This window comes from Hypanus sabinus, chromosome 6 (assembly GCF_030144855.1).
Source record: "Hypanus sabinus isolate sHypSab1 chromosome 6, sHypSab1.hap1, whole genome shotgun sequence".
Taxonomy (NCBI): Eukaryota; Metazoa; Chordata; class Chondrichthyes; order Myliobatiformes; family Dasyatidae; genus Hypanus; species Hypanus sabinus.
Window position 1 is genome coordinate 163,146,967 of NC_082711.1, and position 15,848 is coordinate 163,162,814.

A 15,848-nucleotide genomic window follows, 5' to 3' on the forward strand; every position below is an offset into this window, starting at 1 on the left:
GTTCACAAGATGCCTCGTGGATTTCTGCACACCATGAAAGATGTTTGGGAGCAAGTACCAGGACAAATTGAACATCACTTTATTTGTATTTGGCTCATTAATAAGTACAGACTGCAACACTGGTGCTATGGCCAGATTTTGCACATCTGGGATTGGAGCTGGAGAAGTATGGATTTCCATGAAGACAAGATTAATGTAATTGAGTTGATTTTCACTATACTTAATTCTCAAACTTTGATAAGCCACATTATAAAACAGAAGCTGTTCTCATACTACTACTATAATGTAAATGATGAAAACTAGTCCAAGAATGAATATTTCGTGGACTTTTTGGGAACATTTGTTGAAAGGAAGATTAATTGCCCTTTCATATTCAGCCAATATTGAAGCAAATACTTCTTGGGAAAGTTCAAAGCAAGCTACACTTTCCTCATCTGTTCAGTGAGTTAGTTGAAGCTGGGACAAGCAGTATAACTGCATCACCTTCCTCAAGCCACACACCAAAGCTCTGAACATAATGTCCTGATATTTTGGACTTGCTACCTTTGAAAAGCTGATCTCAAAATGAAGAGGAAGGTGGGCTAGAATTTTACTCAACCTCCACTTCAAGCAAAAACTGATTTCCTTATAAACTTTTACAGAGCAACATGCAACAGATTTTTTTTTAAATAGCACACATTTATATATACACACACACACACACACACAAAACTCATTTCATTCATGCAGTTTATAATGCACTAACCTCATTGGATTGCTTTCCACTATAAGACATCTTCTTGATAGCCACCACTTCATTAGTGCGAACATCTCGTGCCTATATAAGATTTTAGAATATATTAGCAAGCTTGTTGAAAAGCTCATTTGAACAGTGAAACAATACTGCAGTGAAAAGTACATAATAATCCAAATGAAACTTCTGACAAGATGCAAGTTGATCTTTAAAACTACAATATCTAAACATATCCCAATTTTCTGCTTAAAACTAGTCATTCCCAAACAAATTACTTATTTTATCTTCCATTTAAGTGTTCAGCAGTATTTTCTTAGCTTAGAACAATTTTATAATTCTTCATCATTATGCGATCTAGAATGCAGAATTTCAAAAACACCATATGTTCAGAAAATATAATTTCAGGTGATACTCAAACTGAAAGAGGGTTGAAGAACAAGGCTAAATACAAAAGAAATGTAAATGAGAAAAAATTAAGTTTTTATTAAAATGGGAACCGAAAAGTCAAATATACCACAAACATTCAAAACCACTGCATTACATAACTATATATACACCAATTAAATTTCTAACCTTCCCTTGCCAAATAATTAAAATTCCACTGTCATCCTTCCTCTTTGAGGAGACAATCTCCAACATACATTAAACATTAGCATTGTTCTAAAGGCAACTGAACAAACCTTTGTAGAAAGGCAAGGATTTACTATTGGAATTACAAGATTACAGTTTGTAAGACAACAACTTGATGCTGCAATGGAGATGATGCAATTATCGTACAAGATGCCATGCCAGGTAAAGTATTGGCTTACACCTATTTATTTTGAAGGCACACCCAGCTTTGAATTAGGCACTTTACTGGACATGATGATGACACTGAATCCTGTTGACCCTGCAAAGTCATCTTCACAAATATCTTAGAGCAGACTAAATATGGTAAGCTGCCCAGAGGTTCTTCAAAAATCAGATCTTGAACATCCTAGACTCAACGGAAGAGCTGGGGATGGTTCATTCCATGAAAACTACAACAAATGGTGGAATAATGAACTTAGTTCATTATTCCTCACAAACTCATCTGTTGCAAAAAATTAATGCCTACAAGAATATTAGTAGAACTGACCACCAGTTATCTGGAGACCATATTCCATTTTATTCTTTTGTACAATGTTAAATACCATAGATCAAGAAGCCTTTCTGTTCAAAATTGGGCATATAGAAGATGCCGTAGGCTAGCAATGGTAAGGTGTTGTGAGCCATCAGCAACAGCGGACACTAACAAAATACCTCTACAATCTATAAACCTCACAGAATGGCACATCCCTCGCTTTATCACTACCATGACAGGAAACCATAATTATATCATAAGGTGACCTTAAGAGTTCTAAGTTCTAAAATAACTGTAATCCTAGTACATAGGCACTTTGACCAAGGATGCTTCTCTCATTCAACTCTTAACAAGGAACTTTCTGTATCCAATGCTTACATACACATTGTCACACTTTACATGAGACTCTACGGTCCTGAAGGGTCTTGGCCTGAAACGTCAACTAAAACTTCATTTCTTAGCCTGACATGCTAAGTTCCTCCAGCATTTTGTGTGTGTTGCTTTGGATTTCCAGCATCTGCTGAATTTCTCACGTTTATAAGACTCTGCAAGACCCCTCTTCATAAATATCTGTAAGTTCACTGAAGGGATCAATCCATGAACTGTAGAAAAATATTCCAGAGATAGCACCAACTGTATTTAAAAACAAGATGCTAGACCAACAAAAACACAATACACTATTGTATGCATGCTAAATAGTGGAAGGACATGTTACAGAGAAAGTCAAATATTTCTGAAATTTACTTGTTAGCCAATGGTCTTGAGGTTTTGCCAAACGTATCATCACTGATAGCTCAGGAGATGATTTCCTGAATGTTTCTATGTTCAGTAATGACAGAGAATAATACATGTGAGAAGAATAAAAGCCTGAGGTATGAGCAAAAGGAGAACCAAGTGGTAAAGACGTTTGGATCCCTTTCTGGGAACAAACCATTCCAAAATCCAGGTTGTAGTCAATTTAATCCACTTTAAATGAAACCAAGAAATGACCAAAGATAATGGATACAGCAAAGAAAGATGGAAACTGATGAAATTCTGGTTACAGAGCTGAAGCAAGGTTTCCCATTCAACCAAGACTAAATCCAAGCTGTTCCAATACAGTTATAACACTAGCAACATACAAATTATCCAATAGTGTACACAAATTACAGGACAACTTTTCTTCGTAATAACAACTAAGGGAATGGTTGCTGCAAAAAGCTATCTAGCTCATTTCAGGAGTGAAAGCCCATTACCCTGACCAGGTTTGTCATAAATGCAGCTTCAGGCCTCAGCAATATAGCTTAAATGCCTACTCAAATAGCCAGGCAAGACACTAAGTTGTTGCAGGACTATTACTTTGAAAGGGAAATTTGATACAATTGGAAAGATACCCTTCATCAATCTTGCCACCAAATTTGTAGAGGTAAAGTCACTCCAAGTTATCAATCTTGGTAAGTGCATCTCACAATCACCTGGGGTTTCGTACCTAAACGGTGGGTGCCATCCCACAGAATAGTCAAACAACATGACATAGATGTACACGTAGATTCATATATTGTGGAGAATGTGCCAATGTGTTGAAGCTGTAACTGAGGACACGTATACCAAACAGAAAAGCAGCATGAAATACCAGTCCTCAGCAATTCCAGAACCAAAAGACAAGCTCAGTACTGCAACTCTTGATATCTAGTTGTGAATTGTGGATTTCCAGAGTGAAGGCAGTTTTAGTGCTTGTGGTAGAAGAGAGGCTAGACTGCGCAGGCGCGTGACATCAGCCAGTAGAGCACGAAAGGTTTAAAAAGACTGCCATATCCAGTGAGCAGTGTTCAGAGCGGACAGCGGAGTGAGAGGCAGCAGAGTGATAGAGCTTTGGCTCAACTGGCTTAGGTGGTAGGTTTACCTGTGTTAATCGCGGAAAGGAAGTAGTATGTGTGTATAGCTGGTGTTCTGTGCTCGGTGTCAGATGTGGGAGGTCCCAGCCTCCCAGACAGCCATATCTGCACCCGGTGTGTCGAGTTGCAGCTCCATAATCTTCACCTGGTCAGGGAGAGTGAGGAGTTGACAGAAACAAGTTACAGGCAAGTGGTCACATCGGGGCCATGGGAGACAGACAAGTGGGTCACAGTCAGGATGGGGAAGGGGAAGAGTCAGGTGCTAGAGAGTACCCCTATGACTGTACCCCTTGACAATAAGTACTCCTGATAACTATGGGGGGGGGGGGGGGGAACAGCCTACCTAGGAGAAGCAACAGTGGCTGTGCCTCTGGCACAGACTCTGGTCCTCTGGCTCAGAAGGGTAGGGAAAAGAAGAGGAAGGAAGTAGTGATAGGGACTCTATAGTTAGGGGGTCAGACAGGAGACTCTGTGGACACAGAAAAGAAACTCGAATGGTAGCTTGCCTCCCAGGTGCCAGGGTCCAGGTTGTTTCAGATCACGTCCAAGATATCCTACAGTGGGAAGGAGAACAGCCAGAGGTCGTGGTACACATTGGTACCAATGACATAGGTAGGAAAAGGGAAGAGGTTCTGAAAAAAGACTACAGGGGGTTAGGAAGACAGCTGAGAAGCAGGACCACCAAAGTAGCAACACAACAGTGAGTATAGGAATAGAATGAGGTGGAGGATAAATGCGTGGCTGAGGGATCAGAGCAGGGGTCAGGGATTCAGATTTCTGGATCATTGGGGCCTCTTTTGGGGTGGGTGTGACCTGTACAAAAAGGACAGGTTGCACTTAAATCCCAGGGGGACCAACATCCTGGTGGTGAGGTTTGCTAAGGCTACTGGGAGAGTTTAAACTAGAATTGTTGGGGGGGGGGGGAGAACTGAACTGAAGAGACTGGGGAAGAGGCAGTTGGCTCAGAAATAGAGAAAGCTAGGAGACAGTGTGTGAGGGAGGATAGGCAGGTGATAGAGAAGATGTTTTAGATGTTTCAGAAAGGAGGGATTGTCTACACAGTCTGTGGGTGGAGATTAGGAACAGTAAGGGGTCAATAACTTTACTGGGTGTTTTTTTATAGGCCACCCAATAGTAACAGGGATATCGAGGAGCAGATAGAGAAACAGATCCTTGAAAGGTGTGACAATAACAGAGTTGTTGTGATGGGAGATTTTTTAATTTCCCAAATATCAATTGGCATCTCCCTAGAGCAAGGGGTTTAGATGCGGTGGAATTTGTTAGGTGTGTTCAGGAAGGTTTCTTGTCACAATATGTAGATAAGCCTACAAGAGGAGAGACTGTACTTGACTTAGTATTGGGAAATGAACCTGATCAGGTGTCAGATCTCTCAGTGGGAGAGCATTTTGGAAATAGTGACCATAATTCTATCTCCTTTACAATAACATTTGAGAGAGATAGGAACAGACAAGTTAGAAAAGCATTTAATTGGAATAATGGCAATTATGTGGCTATCTGGCAGGAAATTGGAAGCTTAAATTGGGGACAAATATTCTCAGGGAAAAGTATAGAAGAACTATGGCAAATGTTCAGGGAATATTTGTGTGCAGTTCTGCATAGGCACATTCCAAAGATACAGGGAAGTTATGGTAAGGTACAGGAACTGTGGTGTACAAAGGCTGTAATAAATCTCGTCAAGAAGAAAAGCCTACAAAAGATTCAGAGATCTAGGTACTGTTAAGAGATCTAGAAGATTATCAGGAAGGAGCTTAAAAAGAAAATTAGGAGAGCCAGATGAGGCCATGAGAAGGCCTCAGTGGGCAGGATTAAGGAAAATCCCAAGGCATTCTACAAGTATGTGAAGAGAAAGAGGATAAGATGAGAAAGGATAGGACCTATTAAGTGTGATATGGAACTGGAGGAAATAGCAGAGGTACTTAATGAATACTTCAGTATTCACTATGGAAAAGGATCTCAGTGATTGTACTGATGACTTGCAGCGGACTGAAAAGCTTGAACATGTAGATATTAAGAGGATGTGCTGGAGCTTTAGGAAAGCATCAAATTGGATAAGTCACTGGGACTGGATGAGATCTACTTCAGGCTGCTGTGGGAGGCCAGGGAGGAGATTGCTGAGCCTCTGACAAAGCTCTCTGAATCATCAGAGAGGCTCTGGAGGATTGGAGGGTCGAGGATGTTGTTCCCTTTATTCAAGAAAGGGAGTAGAGATAGCCCAGGAAATTAAGTTTTACTTCAGTGGTTGGTAAATTGATGAAGATCCTGAGAGGCAGGATTTATGAACATTTAGAAAGGTATAATATGATTAAGAATAGTCAGCATGGCTTTGTCAAGAGCAAGTCGTGTCTTACGAGCCTGATTGAATTGAGGATTTGACTAAACACATTGATCAAGGAAGTGTAGTAGATGTAGTGTATATGAATTTCAGCAAGGCACTTGTTAAGGTACCCCATGCAAGGCTTACTGAGAAAGTAAGGAGGCATGGGATCCAAGGGGACATTACTTTGTGGATCCAGAACTGGCTTGCCCACAAAAGGCAAAGACTGGTTGCAGACGGGTCATATTCTATATGGAGGTTGGTGACCAGTGGTGATCTGTTCTGGGACCCTTACTGTTCCTGATTTTTATAAATGACCTGGATGAGGAGTGGAGATGGATTAGTAAGTTTGCCGATGACACAAAGGATGGAGGTGTTGCAGATAGTGTAGAGGGCTGTCAGAGGTTACATCGAGAAATTGATAAGAAGCAAAACTGGGCTGAGAAGTGGCAGATGGAGTTCAAGCGAGGTAAATGTGAAGTGGTTCATTTTGGTAGGTCAAATATGATGACAGAATATAGTGCTAATGCTAAGACTCTTGGCAGTATGGAGGATCAGAGGGATCTTGGGGTCCAAGTCCATAGGACACTCAAAGCAGCTGCGCAGGTGAACTTTGTGGTTAAGAAGGCATATGGTGTATTGGCCTTCATTAGTCACGGAATTGAATTTAGGAGCCGAGAGGTAATGTTGCAGCTGTATAGAACCCTGGTCAGACCCCACTTGGAATACTGTGCTAGGTTCTGGTCACCTCACTACAGGAAGGACGTGGAAGCCATAGAATGGGTGCAGAGATTTACAAGGATGTTGGGGAGCATGCCTTACGAGAATAGGTTAAGCGAACTCGGCCTTTTCTCCTTGGACTGACGGAGGATGAGAGGTGACCTGATAGAGGTGTATAAGATGATGAGAGGCACTGATTGTGTGGATAGTCAGAGGCTTTTTCCCAGGGCTGAAATGGTTGCCACAAGAGGACACAGGTTTAATGTGATGGGGAGTAGGTACAGAGGAGATGTCAGGTGTAAGTTGTTTTTTTTAAAAAAACGCAGAGTGGTGAGTGCGTAGAATGGGCTGCCGGCAACGGTGGTGGAAGCAGATACGATAGGGTCTTTTAAGAGACCTTTGGAAAGGTATATGGAGCTCAGAAAAATAGAGGACTATGGGTAAGCCTAGTAATTTGTAAGGCAGGGACATTTTCGGCACAACTTTGTGGGCTGAAAGGCCTGTATTGTGCAGTAGGTTCTCTACGTTTCTATGTTTCTACAATTAAACAGCAAACTGCAGAAGGAAGATCTCACCTCAGGCGGTTGAGGAAGTTTGGTATGGGCCCCCAAATCCCAAGAACTTTCTACAGGAGCACAATTGAGAGCATCCTGACTGGCTGCATCACTGCCTGGTAAGGGAACCGCACCTCCCTTAATCACAGGCTTCTGCAGAGAGTGGTGCAAACAGCTGAGCACATCTGTAGTTGTGAACTGCAAAAATGTCATAAAGAAGGAAAAACTGGAATACTAAGGGAAGCTAGCCAATAATATTAAAGAGGATACCAAAAGTTTCTTCAGATATATAAAGTGTAAAAGAGAGGTGAGAGTAGATCGGACTAGTGGAAAATGATGTGGAGGAGTAGGAATGGGGGACAAGGAAATGGCAGATGAGCTAACTATTTTGCATCAATCTTCAATGTGAAAGAGACCAGTAGTATACTAGAAGCTTCAGAGTGTCAGAGGGCATAAGTATGTGAAGAAGGTTCATGTGAAGAAGGTTCATGGGGAACTTAAAGGTCTGAAGGTAGATAAGTCACCTGGACCAGATGGTTTACACCCCAGAGTTCTGAAAGAGGTAGGTGAAGAGATTGTGGAGACATTACTAATGTTCAATTGATTCTGGCACAGTTCTGGAGAACTGGAAAATTGCAAATGTCACTCCACTCCAAGAAAAAGGGATGGAAACAAAAGAAAGGAAATTATAGGCCAGTTAGTCTGACCACAGTGGTCAGGAAGATGCTAGAGTCGATTGTTAAGAATGTGGTTTCGAGGTACTTGTAGGCACATGATAAAAATTAGCTGTAGTCAGCATGATTTCGTAAAGGAAAATTTTGCCTGACAAATCTGTTGGGACTCTGAAGAACTAACAAGCAGGATATACTGAATCTGTGTATGTTGATTGCTTCGGTTTTCAGAAGGCCTCTGACAAGGAACCACACGAGGCTTCTAACAAGAGCCTATGGTATCATAGAACAGATTCTAGCATGGATAAAGCATTGGTTGAATAGCAGGAGGCAAAGAGTGGGAAAAAGGAGCATTGTTTGCCTGGCTGATGGTGACTAGTGGTGTTCCACAGGGGTCTAAATTGGAATTGCTTCTTTTTAAGTTATATATCAATGCTTTGCATGACGGAATTGATGGCCAGACTTTGTGGCCAAGTCTGCGGATGATACAAAGACAGGAGGAGGGACAGGTAGTTTTGAGAAAGCAGAAAGGCTACAGAAAAAGAGAATGGGCAAAGAAGTGACAGATGGAACACAGTGTTGGGAAGTGTATGGTCATTCACTTTGGTAGAAGAAATGAAAGGGCTGTCTATTTTCTAAAATGGAGAGACAATTCAAAAATCTGAGGTGCAAAGACTTGGGAGTCCTCGTACAGCATTCCCTAAAGGTTAATTTGCAGGTTAAGTCAGTGGTGAGAAAGGGAAATGCGATGTTAGCATTCATTTTGAGAGGACTAGAATATAAAAACAAGGATGTATTGTTGAGGCTTTATAAAGCAGTGGTGGGGCCTCACTTCGGAGTATTGAGAGCAATTCTGGGCTGCTTATCCAAGAAAGGATGTGCTGACATTGAAGAGGGTTCAAAGGAGGTTCACTAAGATGATTCCGGGATTGAAAGGTATGTCATATAAGGTGTGTTTGATGGCTCTGGGTCTCCACTCACTGGAATTCAGAAGAATGAGTGAGGACTTCATTGAAAGGCCTCGATAGAGTGCATTTGGAGAGGACATTTCCTATGGTGGGGTAAGTCTAAGACCAGGGGATACCACCTCAGAATGGGGGGTATCCTTTCAAAACAGAGATAACGAATAATTCCTTTAGCCAGAGAGTGGTGAATCTGAGAAATTTGTTGCCACAGGGGGCTGTGGAAGTCAAGTCATCAGATATATTTAAGGTAGAAGTTGACAGATTCTTGGTTAGTCAGGGCATGAAGAGATATGGGGCAAAAGCAGGACATTGGGGTTGAAGGGAAAATGGATCAGCTATGACGAAATGACAGAGCAGACTCGAAAGGCTAAATGGCATAATTCTGCTCCTATAACTTATGGTCTTATCAGCAAGGGGATAGAGGGTGCCACCAACTGGGTTGTCAAGTAGCACTTATTCATCAAAAACCTCTTAACTGATGCCCAACTTGGGTTTCACCAGGGACAGACAGCTCCAAACTACATTACAATCTTGGTCCAAAGATGGACAAAAAGCTCAATTCCAGACATGACCAAGCATAGTATCAAAGTCCTAGTAAGAATCATGGGCAAGAAGGTAGAGATGTATCATTGGGGAATCATCCCTTGCATAAAGAAGAGTGGTTGCATTTGTTGGAAATCAGTTTCACAAGTCTCAAAACATCAGTTGCAGAAATTTCTCAGGGCTGGGTCTAGTCTTCATCAACAATGACTTCTTCCTATCGCAAGGTCAGAGGTGGGAATATTCTTTGATGTCTGTATAATGTTCAGCTCCATTCACAAGTACTCAGCTGAAGAAGCACTCAATGGTGGAAAACCCAAGGAATATTCAGTTATGTCACAAATAACAGCCAGCCCACAGAAGTGCCAAGTAGCTATCTCTAACTCTACTACAGAGATTGTAGCCACCTATCTTTGGTACTTAATGACATCACCTTTGTCAAGTTTCATCTTTTCAATGTTCTAGAGGTCACCAACAACCAGAAACTTGCCTGTACTAAACACAAAAATAAATTAACTATAAAAGCATATAAGTGACTAGGTATACTATACCAAATGTCTTATGTCCCAGCACCCTGAAGGTTTTCCATTGTCTCCAAGGCACACCAGGAGTGGGCTTCACGTGTATAGACAAACTAAAGGAGCTGATTACCATCTAGGTCAGAACAGCATTCTAGATTAATATGCCATTAATCTAAACAATCATTTCCTTTCACTAGCAGAGAAATCTGGCTGCGATACACAACATCTATACATTACTCAGGAACTACCCAGGTTACTCCAACTCCTTCCAAACTTGAAATGTTTTATCAACCAAGTCTACAAGGTAGCAGGGATATACCAACAATCACATCTATGTGTTTCATTCAAATCTAACTTTGAAATATATTACAAATTCTTCTTCAATACTACGTTGAAAGCATCAAACTCCCGACTAACAGTCTCAGAAGAATATCACTCTCTTAAATTGGTAGCTCTTCACCTTCTCCAGACCAATTGGAGATGAATGCTGCACTTGCCTGTAATGGCCAAAATGAAATCAAAAACTGCAGGTGTTGATCACTATATCACAGCCATTCAGCTTACAGAACTTTACCCTTACAGAATTCGCAGAATACTACCTAAAAACTTTGAGAAATGGAACAAAATATGCTTCCACAGAATGTGTGGGGAGAAAAGTTAATAAGTCAGCACAAAATTACGTTTTTATAAATGTGCAATTCTCGATGCATTGGCAGTTAACATGGTTTCAGGTCACAGAAAATTATGATCTGGTCAGGTTTCTAAGAACATAAAGGTCATTATTTAATTAATCAAAATCAAAACATCCATTGATATGACACAGAAAATTGAGCAAACTGCATACTCACAAAATAAACTGCTCCAAAGCTGCCATGGCCAATTTCTCGCAAATCCACAAACAACTTTTCAGGATCTTCTCTGTAAAATAGCTCTGCTATTTCTGGGTCCTTTAGACTTCCTGCTCGATTGGTTGACGGCATCCTACTGTGTGCTTAGCCGTCTAACTATCTGGGTTCACGTTGTCTTAATTCTTGTTGCATCGGCATGAATGGGCCCTCTTTAACATAGACAGCTGTGAAAGAAAATGTGTTAATTATTAAATATTCATTTTAACAAGTAGCTAAGAGAAAGTAATAAAGACTAAATAGAAACAAACTAAATTTTTCCCCCTATAAATTATACAAAAAATATGATACTTAATAAGATCCAACCACACACCAACTTTGCAAGACTCCCCAAACATATCTGACTCAAACACTTTGGTTGTATTTAAGCATAACTGTTCGAAAACACATTGATTGTCATGATACTTTCCGACTAAGTACAGAACAATGCCACAAAAGGCTGCATGGTTACCAAGTTCAGAAATGAGTTTCAAGGAGGATTTTCTTGAGGTGAAAATACATCAGACAGCAGCACAGATAGCACTGTTACACTCATGTTGAAAAACACAACAGATGAAGCTGTCTTCACAAATAATATGAATTTACCTGTTATTAAAGAATGTAATTAACTAGATATTACACAATATTGGAGTATTCCAAATATCTTGCATGACTTAGTAAAATGATAAATTGAAATTTTAAATATAAATAATATTCTCAAAAGACTCGACAATACTGATATTTTGTAACATTGGGACATACATTTTGTGAACAGAGGAAGCAAGTCGCTTGGTCAGTTAAGCTCTCTTTCAAACTGCCATGATCTTCAGGGATAGTTACACCCTTGCTACATGACATATATTAAGTTTTATCTTATTCAATTTTGTAGTTTAGCTTTGCATTTCTGTACAAGCCTGAAGGACAGTGCTTCTGTCCATCTATTCTGGCAATTTAGTTTAAGTTTCTTTGATTAGATTGAGTAGAACACCTAACTTTATTCTCTGCAGGAGATAGAACCCAATTTTACAGATCTTACCATTTTTAGACTCATTCCAAATAATGCCATCATAGCTGTTGCCAGATAGTTTCCCAAATCAATACAAATTCTGAAAATGGAATACTAAAAACTGCCACAAATTATAAATTAAGTTTTTTCTTCTTAGGCTGACTCTTGGGATCAAAGATAATTTGACTCCACTTGTATTGGTTCTGGGGTGACTGATAAGCTGAATCACGACCATAGGCTCTTCTACTGATGTGGGAGGAGGTGCACAGAATGCACTGCTGGTGGCAGCAGCCTCTTAGAAAGGTACATGGAGTCTAGAAAAATACAGGGCTATGTGCTAGGGAAATTCTAGGCAATTTCTAGAGCAGGTTACATGGTCAGCACAACATTGTGGGCCGAAGGGCCTGTAATGTGCTGTAGGTTTCTATATTCTATGAGGTGCTGAACTAAACAGCTCATAGCATTGTGTTGACCTTCCATCATTTGTGCTCAGTTTCTGTGTGTTTTCAAAGACATTCTGAATGGTTTTCTCCACTTTGAGTGGTTCTTTGAAATTTTTCCTCTATCTACCAGACAAAATCTGCAGGGCTGGAAATTTAATGCATTAAAGATCTCATGTTGGGTGTGCAAACATATTAGGACCATCTCTGGTCTATAGAGGAAACTGAAAATCAATACCTTTGCATAAAAATGGCGATAAATCCCTTAATCCGTTTAATTAATTTTATAGTCTGTGTTAGAGTCTCGGCTTGTTTAAATTTTTTTTAATTTGAAAAATATCTTTTAATGCTGTGGATACACATATCCTTTTAAATTCCTGTTTAAATTCGAGCAAATTCCGGATTGAAGGCGATCTTGCACACATGGTGGGTAGTAAGATCAATCAAGAGAGGTTAATTTATCTGCTCTAACAACATTTCTTCCAAATCACAAATATTTTGCCTTTCCTGCATGCAAATGGGAAAGGTACTGGAGACAAAATAATATGACATTTTTCCATTTGAAAAGAAATTGCTAATTTGCACCTTGTCCAGTATATCTTCTGCAACAGTAAAGATTGATCTGACTCAGTTCTACAGCTGTCACCCTTCCTTAAACACCCACACCAATGAATGAATGTCATAAAATGAAGTCTGCACTATATAGGTTTTTGAATTCAACAGCATCTATTGTTGCTATAAACAATCTGTGAGATTTATTTTGATGAAAGCTGCCTCACACTATCCAATTTCTGCTTCCACAGCAGCATCTTCCTACAGCAAAACTGAACTCCATATGCAATTTCAATACTATGCATTTGAACCAAATACAATTTCTTCTGGCTCTATGAAAAATCAAGAGGATGAAACAAGTCAAAATATTAACCTGCTTTATTTCACAAATAACTTAACTAAGTGAATCACTAACAAGTTGATTCCCTCAAGTACATACACCTTTTCCTAGCATAACAAAAAATAATGCCACCAGATTCTGCACTAATTTGGGTCAGTTGTGGTTCAACTGGGGTCATTCTCTCCTGGATCAGAAAGCTGTAGATTCAAGTTCCATGCCTGCAACCTTGTTACAAAAAATAGATTCACTATAATCGATTTCTAAAAGAGTGTTTCTTTTTCAGAAATAATGCCTTTGAGACAAGACAATCCTGTCTACTTCATAAAGTAACTGGGGGAAAAACTCTTTAAGCAGAGGTATTACACCCAAGAGCTGAATCAGACTCAGGCTTAATATCACTGGCATATGTTGAGAAATGCTGCATATTGCAGTACATACATTTTTTAAAACTATGAATTACAATAAGATTTGTATTTTTAATTGAGTAGTGCAAGAGACCAAAAAAAAGAACATAGGTTCATTGTCCATTTAGACATCTGATAGCGGTGGAGAAGAAGCTGCTTCTAAAATGGTAAGTGTGTGTTTTCAGGCTCCTGTATCTTCTCCTTGCACTCAACATTATCAAGACCAAAGAGCTGATTATGGACTTCAAAAATGAACACAAACCAATCCTCAAAATGGGATTGGAAAAGGAGAAAGTAAGCAATTTCAAGTTTCTGAGTGTCAATTCTTCCGAGGACTTGATCTGGTTGCAAAGTATTAATGCAGCTATAATGAAGGCAAGACAGATACATTTCATTAGGAGTTTGAGGAGATTTGGTTTGTCACGTAAAGCAGTTGGAAACTTCTACACGTGTGCTATGGAGAGCATTCCAACTGGCTGCATTACCGTCTGGTATGCAGGGGAGGGGGTGCTATTGCAGAAGATCGATATAAGTACAGAGAGCTGCAAAATTAGTCAGCTCCAGCTTAGGTACTTGCCTCCCTAGTATCCAAGACATCTCAAGCAGCTGCACCTCAGGAAGGCAGCATCCATCATTAAGGACCCCCACCACCCAGGACATGCCCTCTTTTCATTGCTACCGTTATGAAGGAGGTACAAAACCCTAAAGGGTTCAGTGCTTAAGGAACAGCTTCTTTCCTTCTGCCTTTCAATTTCTAAATGGACACTGACCCCATGAATACAACCTTTTTGACCCCATGAATACTACTTTTTAAAAAAATGTATATTTAGGTATTTGTGTGTGTGTGTGTGTATATATACACATACATGTACGGTAATTGTTTCTTTTTCTATATTTTATCATGTACATGGTACTGCTGCCACAAATTTCACAACATATGCTGGTGATATTAAACCTGATTCTGATACCTTGATGGTAGCAATGAAAAGAGGGCACGTCCTCAGTTATTAAGGTCCTTAATCAGGGATGCTGTCTTTTTGAGGCATTGCCTTTTGAAGATGCCCTCAAAGCTGGGGAAGCCAGTATCCACAGAGATGGCTGGAGCTTTCTGTAGTTTTTTCTGATCTTGTGCATTGGCCTCTCCATATAGCCTTCAATTGCCATTATTACAATAGATTTCCTGATTATTTTCATGTTAATGTTTGTGGATTCTTATTGCACACAATTTGGCAGCTATATTTCCTACATTATAGCAGTGAGTATATTTTAAAAGTGCTCATTTGGATGTAAATTAGCACTCATTTGTTTTGCAATCATGAAAGGTACTGTATAAATGAAAATCTATTGTTTGATTTAGACACGGTGGCTCCTAACCATCCTTTAGAAGCTTTACTGGTTTTATGCACCAAAAAGCCGAAGAGTATGCTCTTTAACAAATTCAATTACCTTCACAGCTTTCCCGCTTCAAAAAGCCCATCTAACCCCACTCTGCACCCCACCCACAATGCAAGCACATGTCTTTGTCCGTGTCCCTTTGGTCCACAGCCAAAGCAATTAAACACTTTCCAATACAACAGCTGTGCAATGTTTCTTGATTGCTAGCATTCTGATGAATTGATTATTTACAATCTACAGAGAAGTAGAATCAGTGCCAACTTATTAGATTCTTACCCACTAAATCCCTTAAAAATCTAAATAAGCATTAAACAGAGTTCCATTTCCCCAATTCATACCAGCTGAAAATTAGTTAATAAAATCTTGAAAGATAACACGAGCACATAGTATATCCTGGAAGCCTTTCTGGCCACAAAGGCACTTCACACTGATGCCAACTTCACCTCATGCTTCATTCATGCATGTAATTTATTCAAGAATAACTGGACTAGTTCAATCAACTTTCCTCTCTTTTCCAGGTTATTAACAACTGTGATGTTCCCAACAATTATGTTTTATTTAACTTACAAACCATACAACTTAATTCTGCATCAATAACAGTTAACCATTGAGTGGACTCCAGCCTTCCAGTTAATTCAAAGTAACTAGCTCCTTTGAACAGAGTTCACTGGATCAACTTCTCTCTGCAATTTAAACAGCTTTACTGAACCACTTGAGGCAAGTGTTTCTTGACTTCTCCCCACTAAAAATTAGAAAACATCATGCTGGAATATACTGGATTTGGGCACATCTTTTTCTAAAGAGAACTTAAT

At 39.8% G+C, this 15,848-nt stretch overlaps 1 protein-coding gene across 4 annotated transcripts in view; it reads right to left on the reverse strand.

Annotated features, from left to right (window-relative positions):
• taok1a (TAO kinase 1a) overlaps nucleotides 1-15,848 on the reverse strand; it is a 161,801-nt gene that overhangs the window by 61,794 nt on the left and 84,159 nt on the right. For all 4 annotated transcript variants that reach the window (XM_059973340.1, XM_059973344.1, XM_059973341.1 and 1 more), the window contains 2 exons: nucleotides 10,864-11,087; nucleotides 746-817 (listed from right to left, as the gene is read on the reverse strand). In XM_059973340.1, the coding sequence (XP_059829323.1) occupies nucleotides 746-817; nucleotides 10,864-10,995 (204 nt within the window). In that variant the 5' untranslated portion in view covers nucleotides 10,996-11,087. The remainder of the gene's footprint in view (nucleotides 1-745; nucleotides 818-10,863; nucleotides 11,088-15,848) is intronic.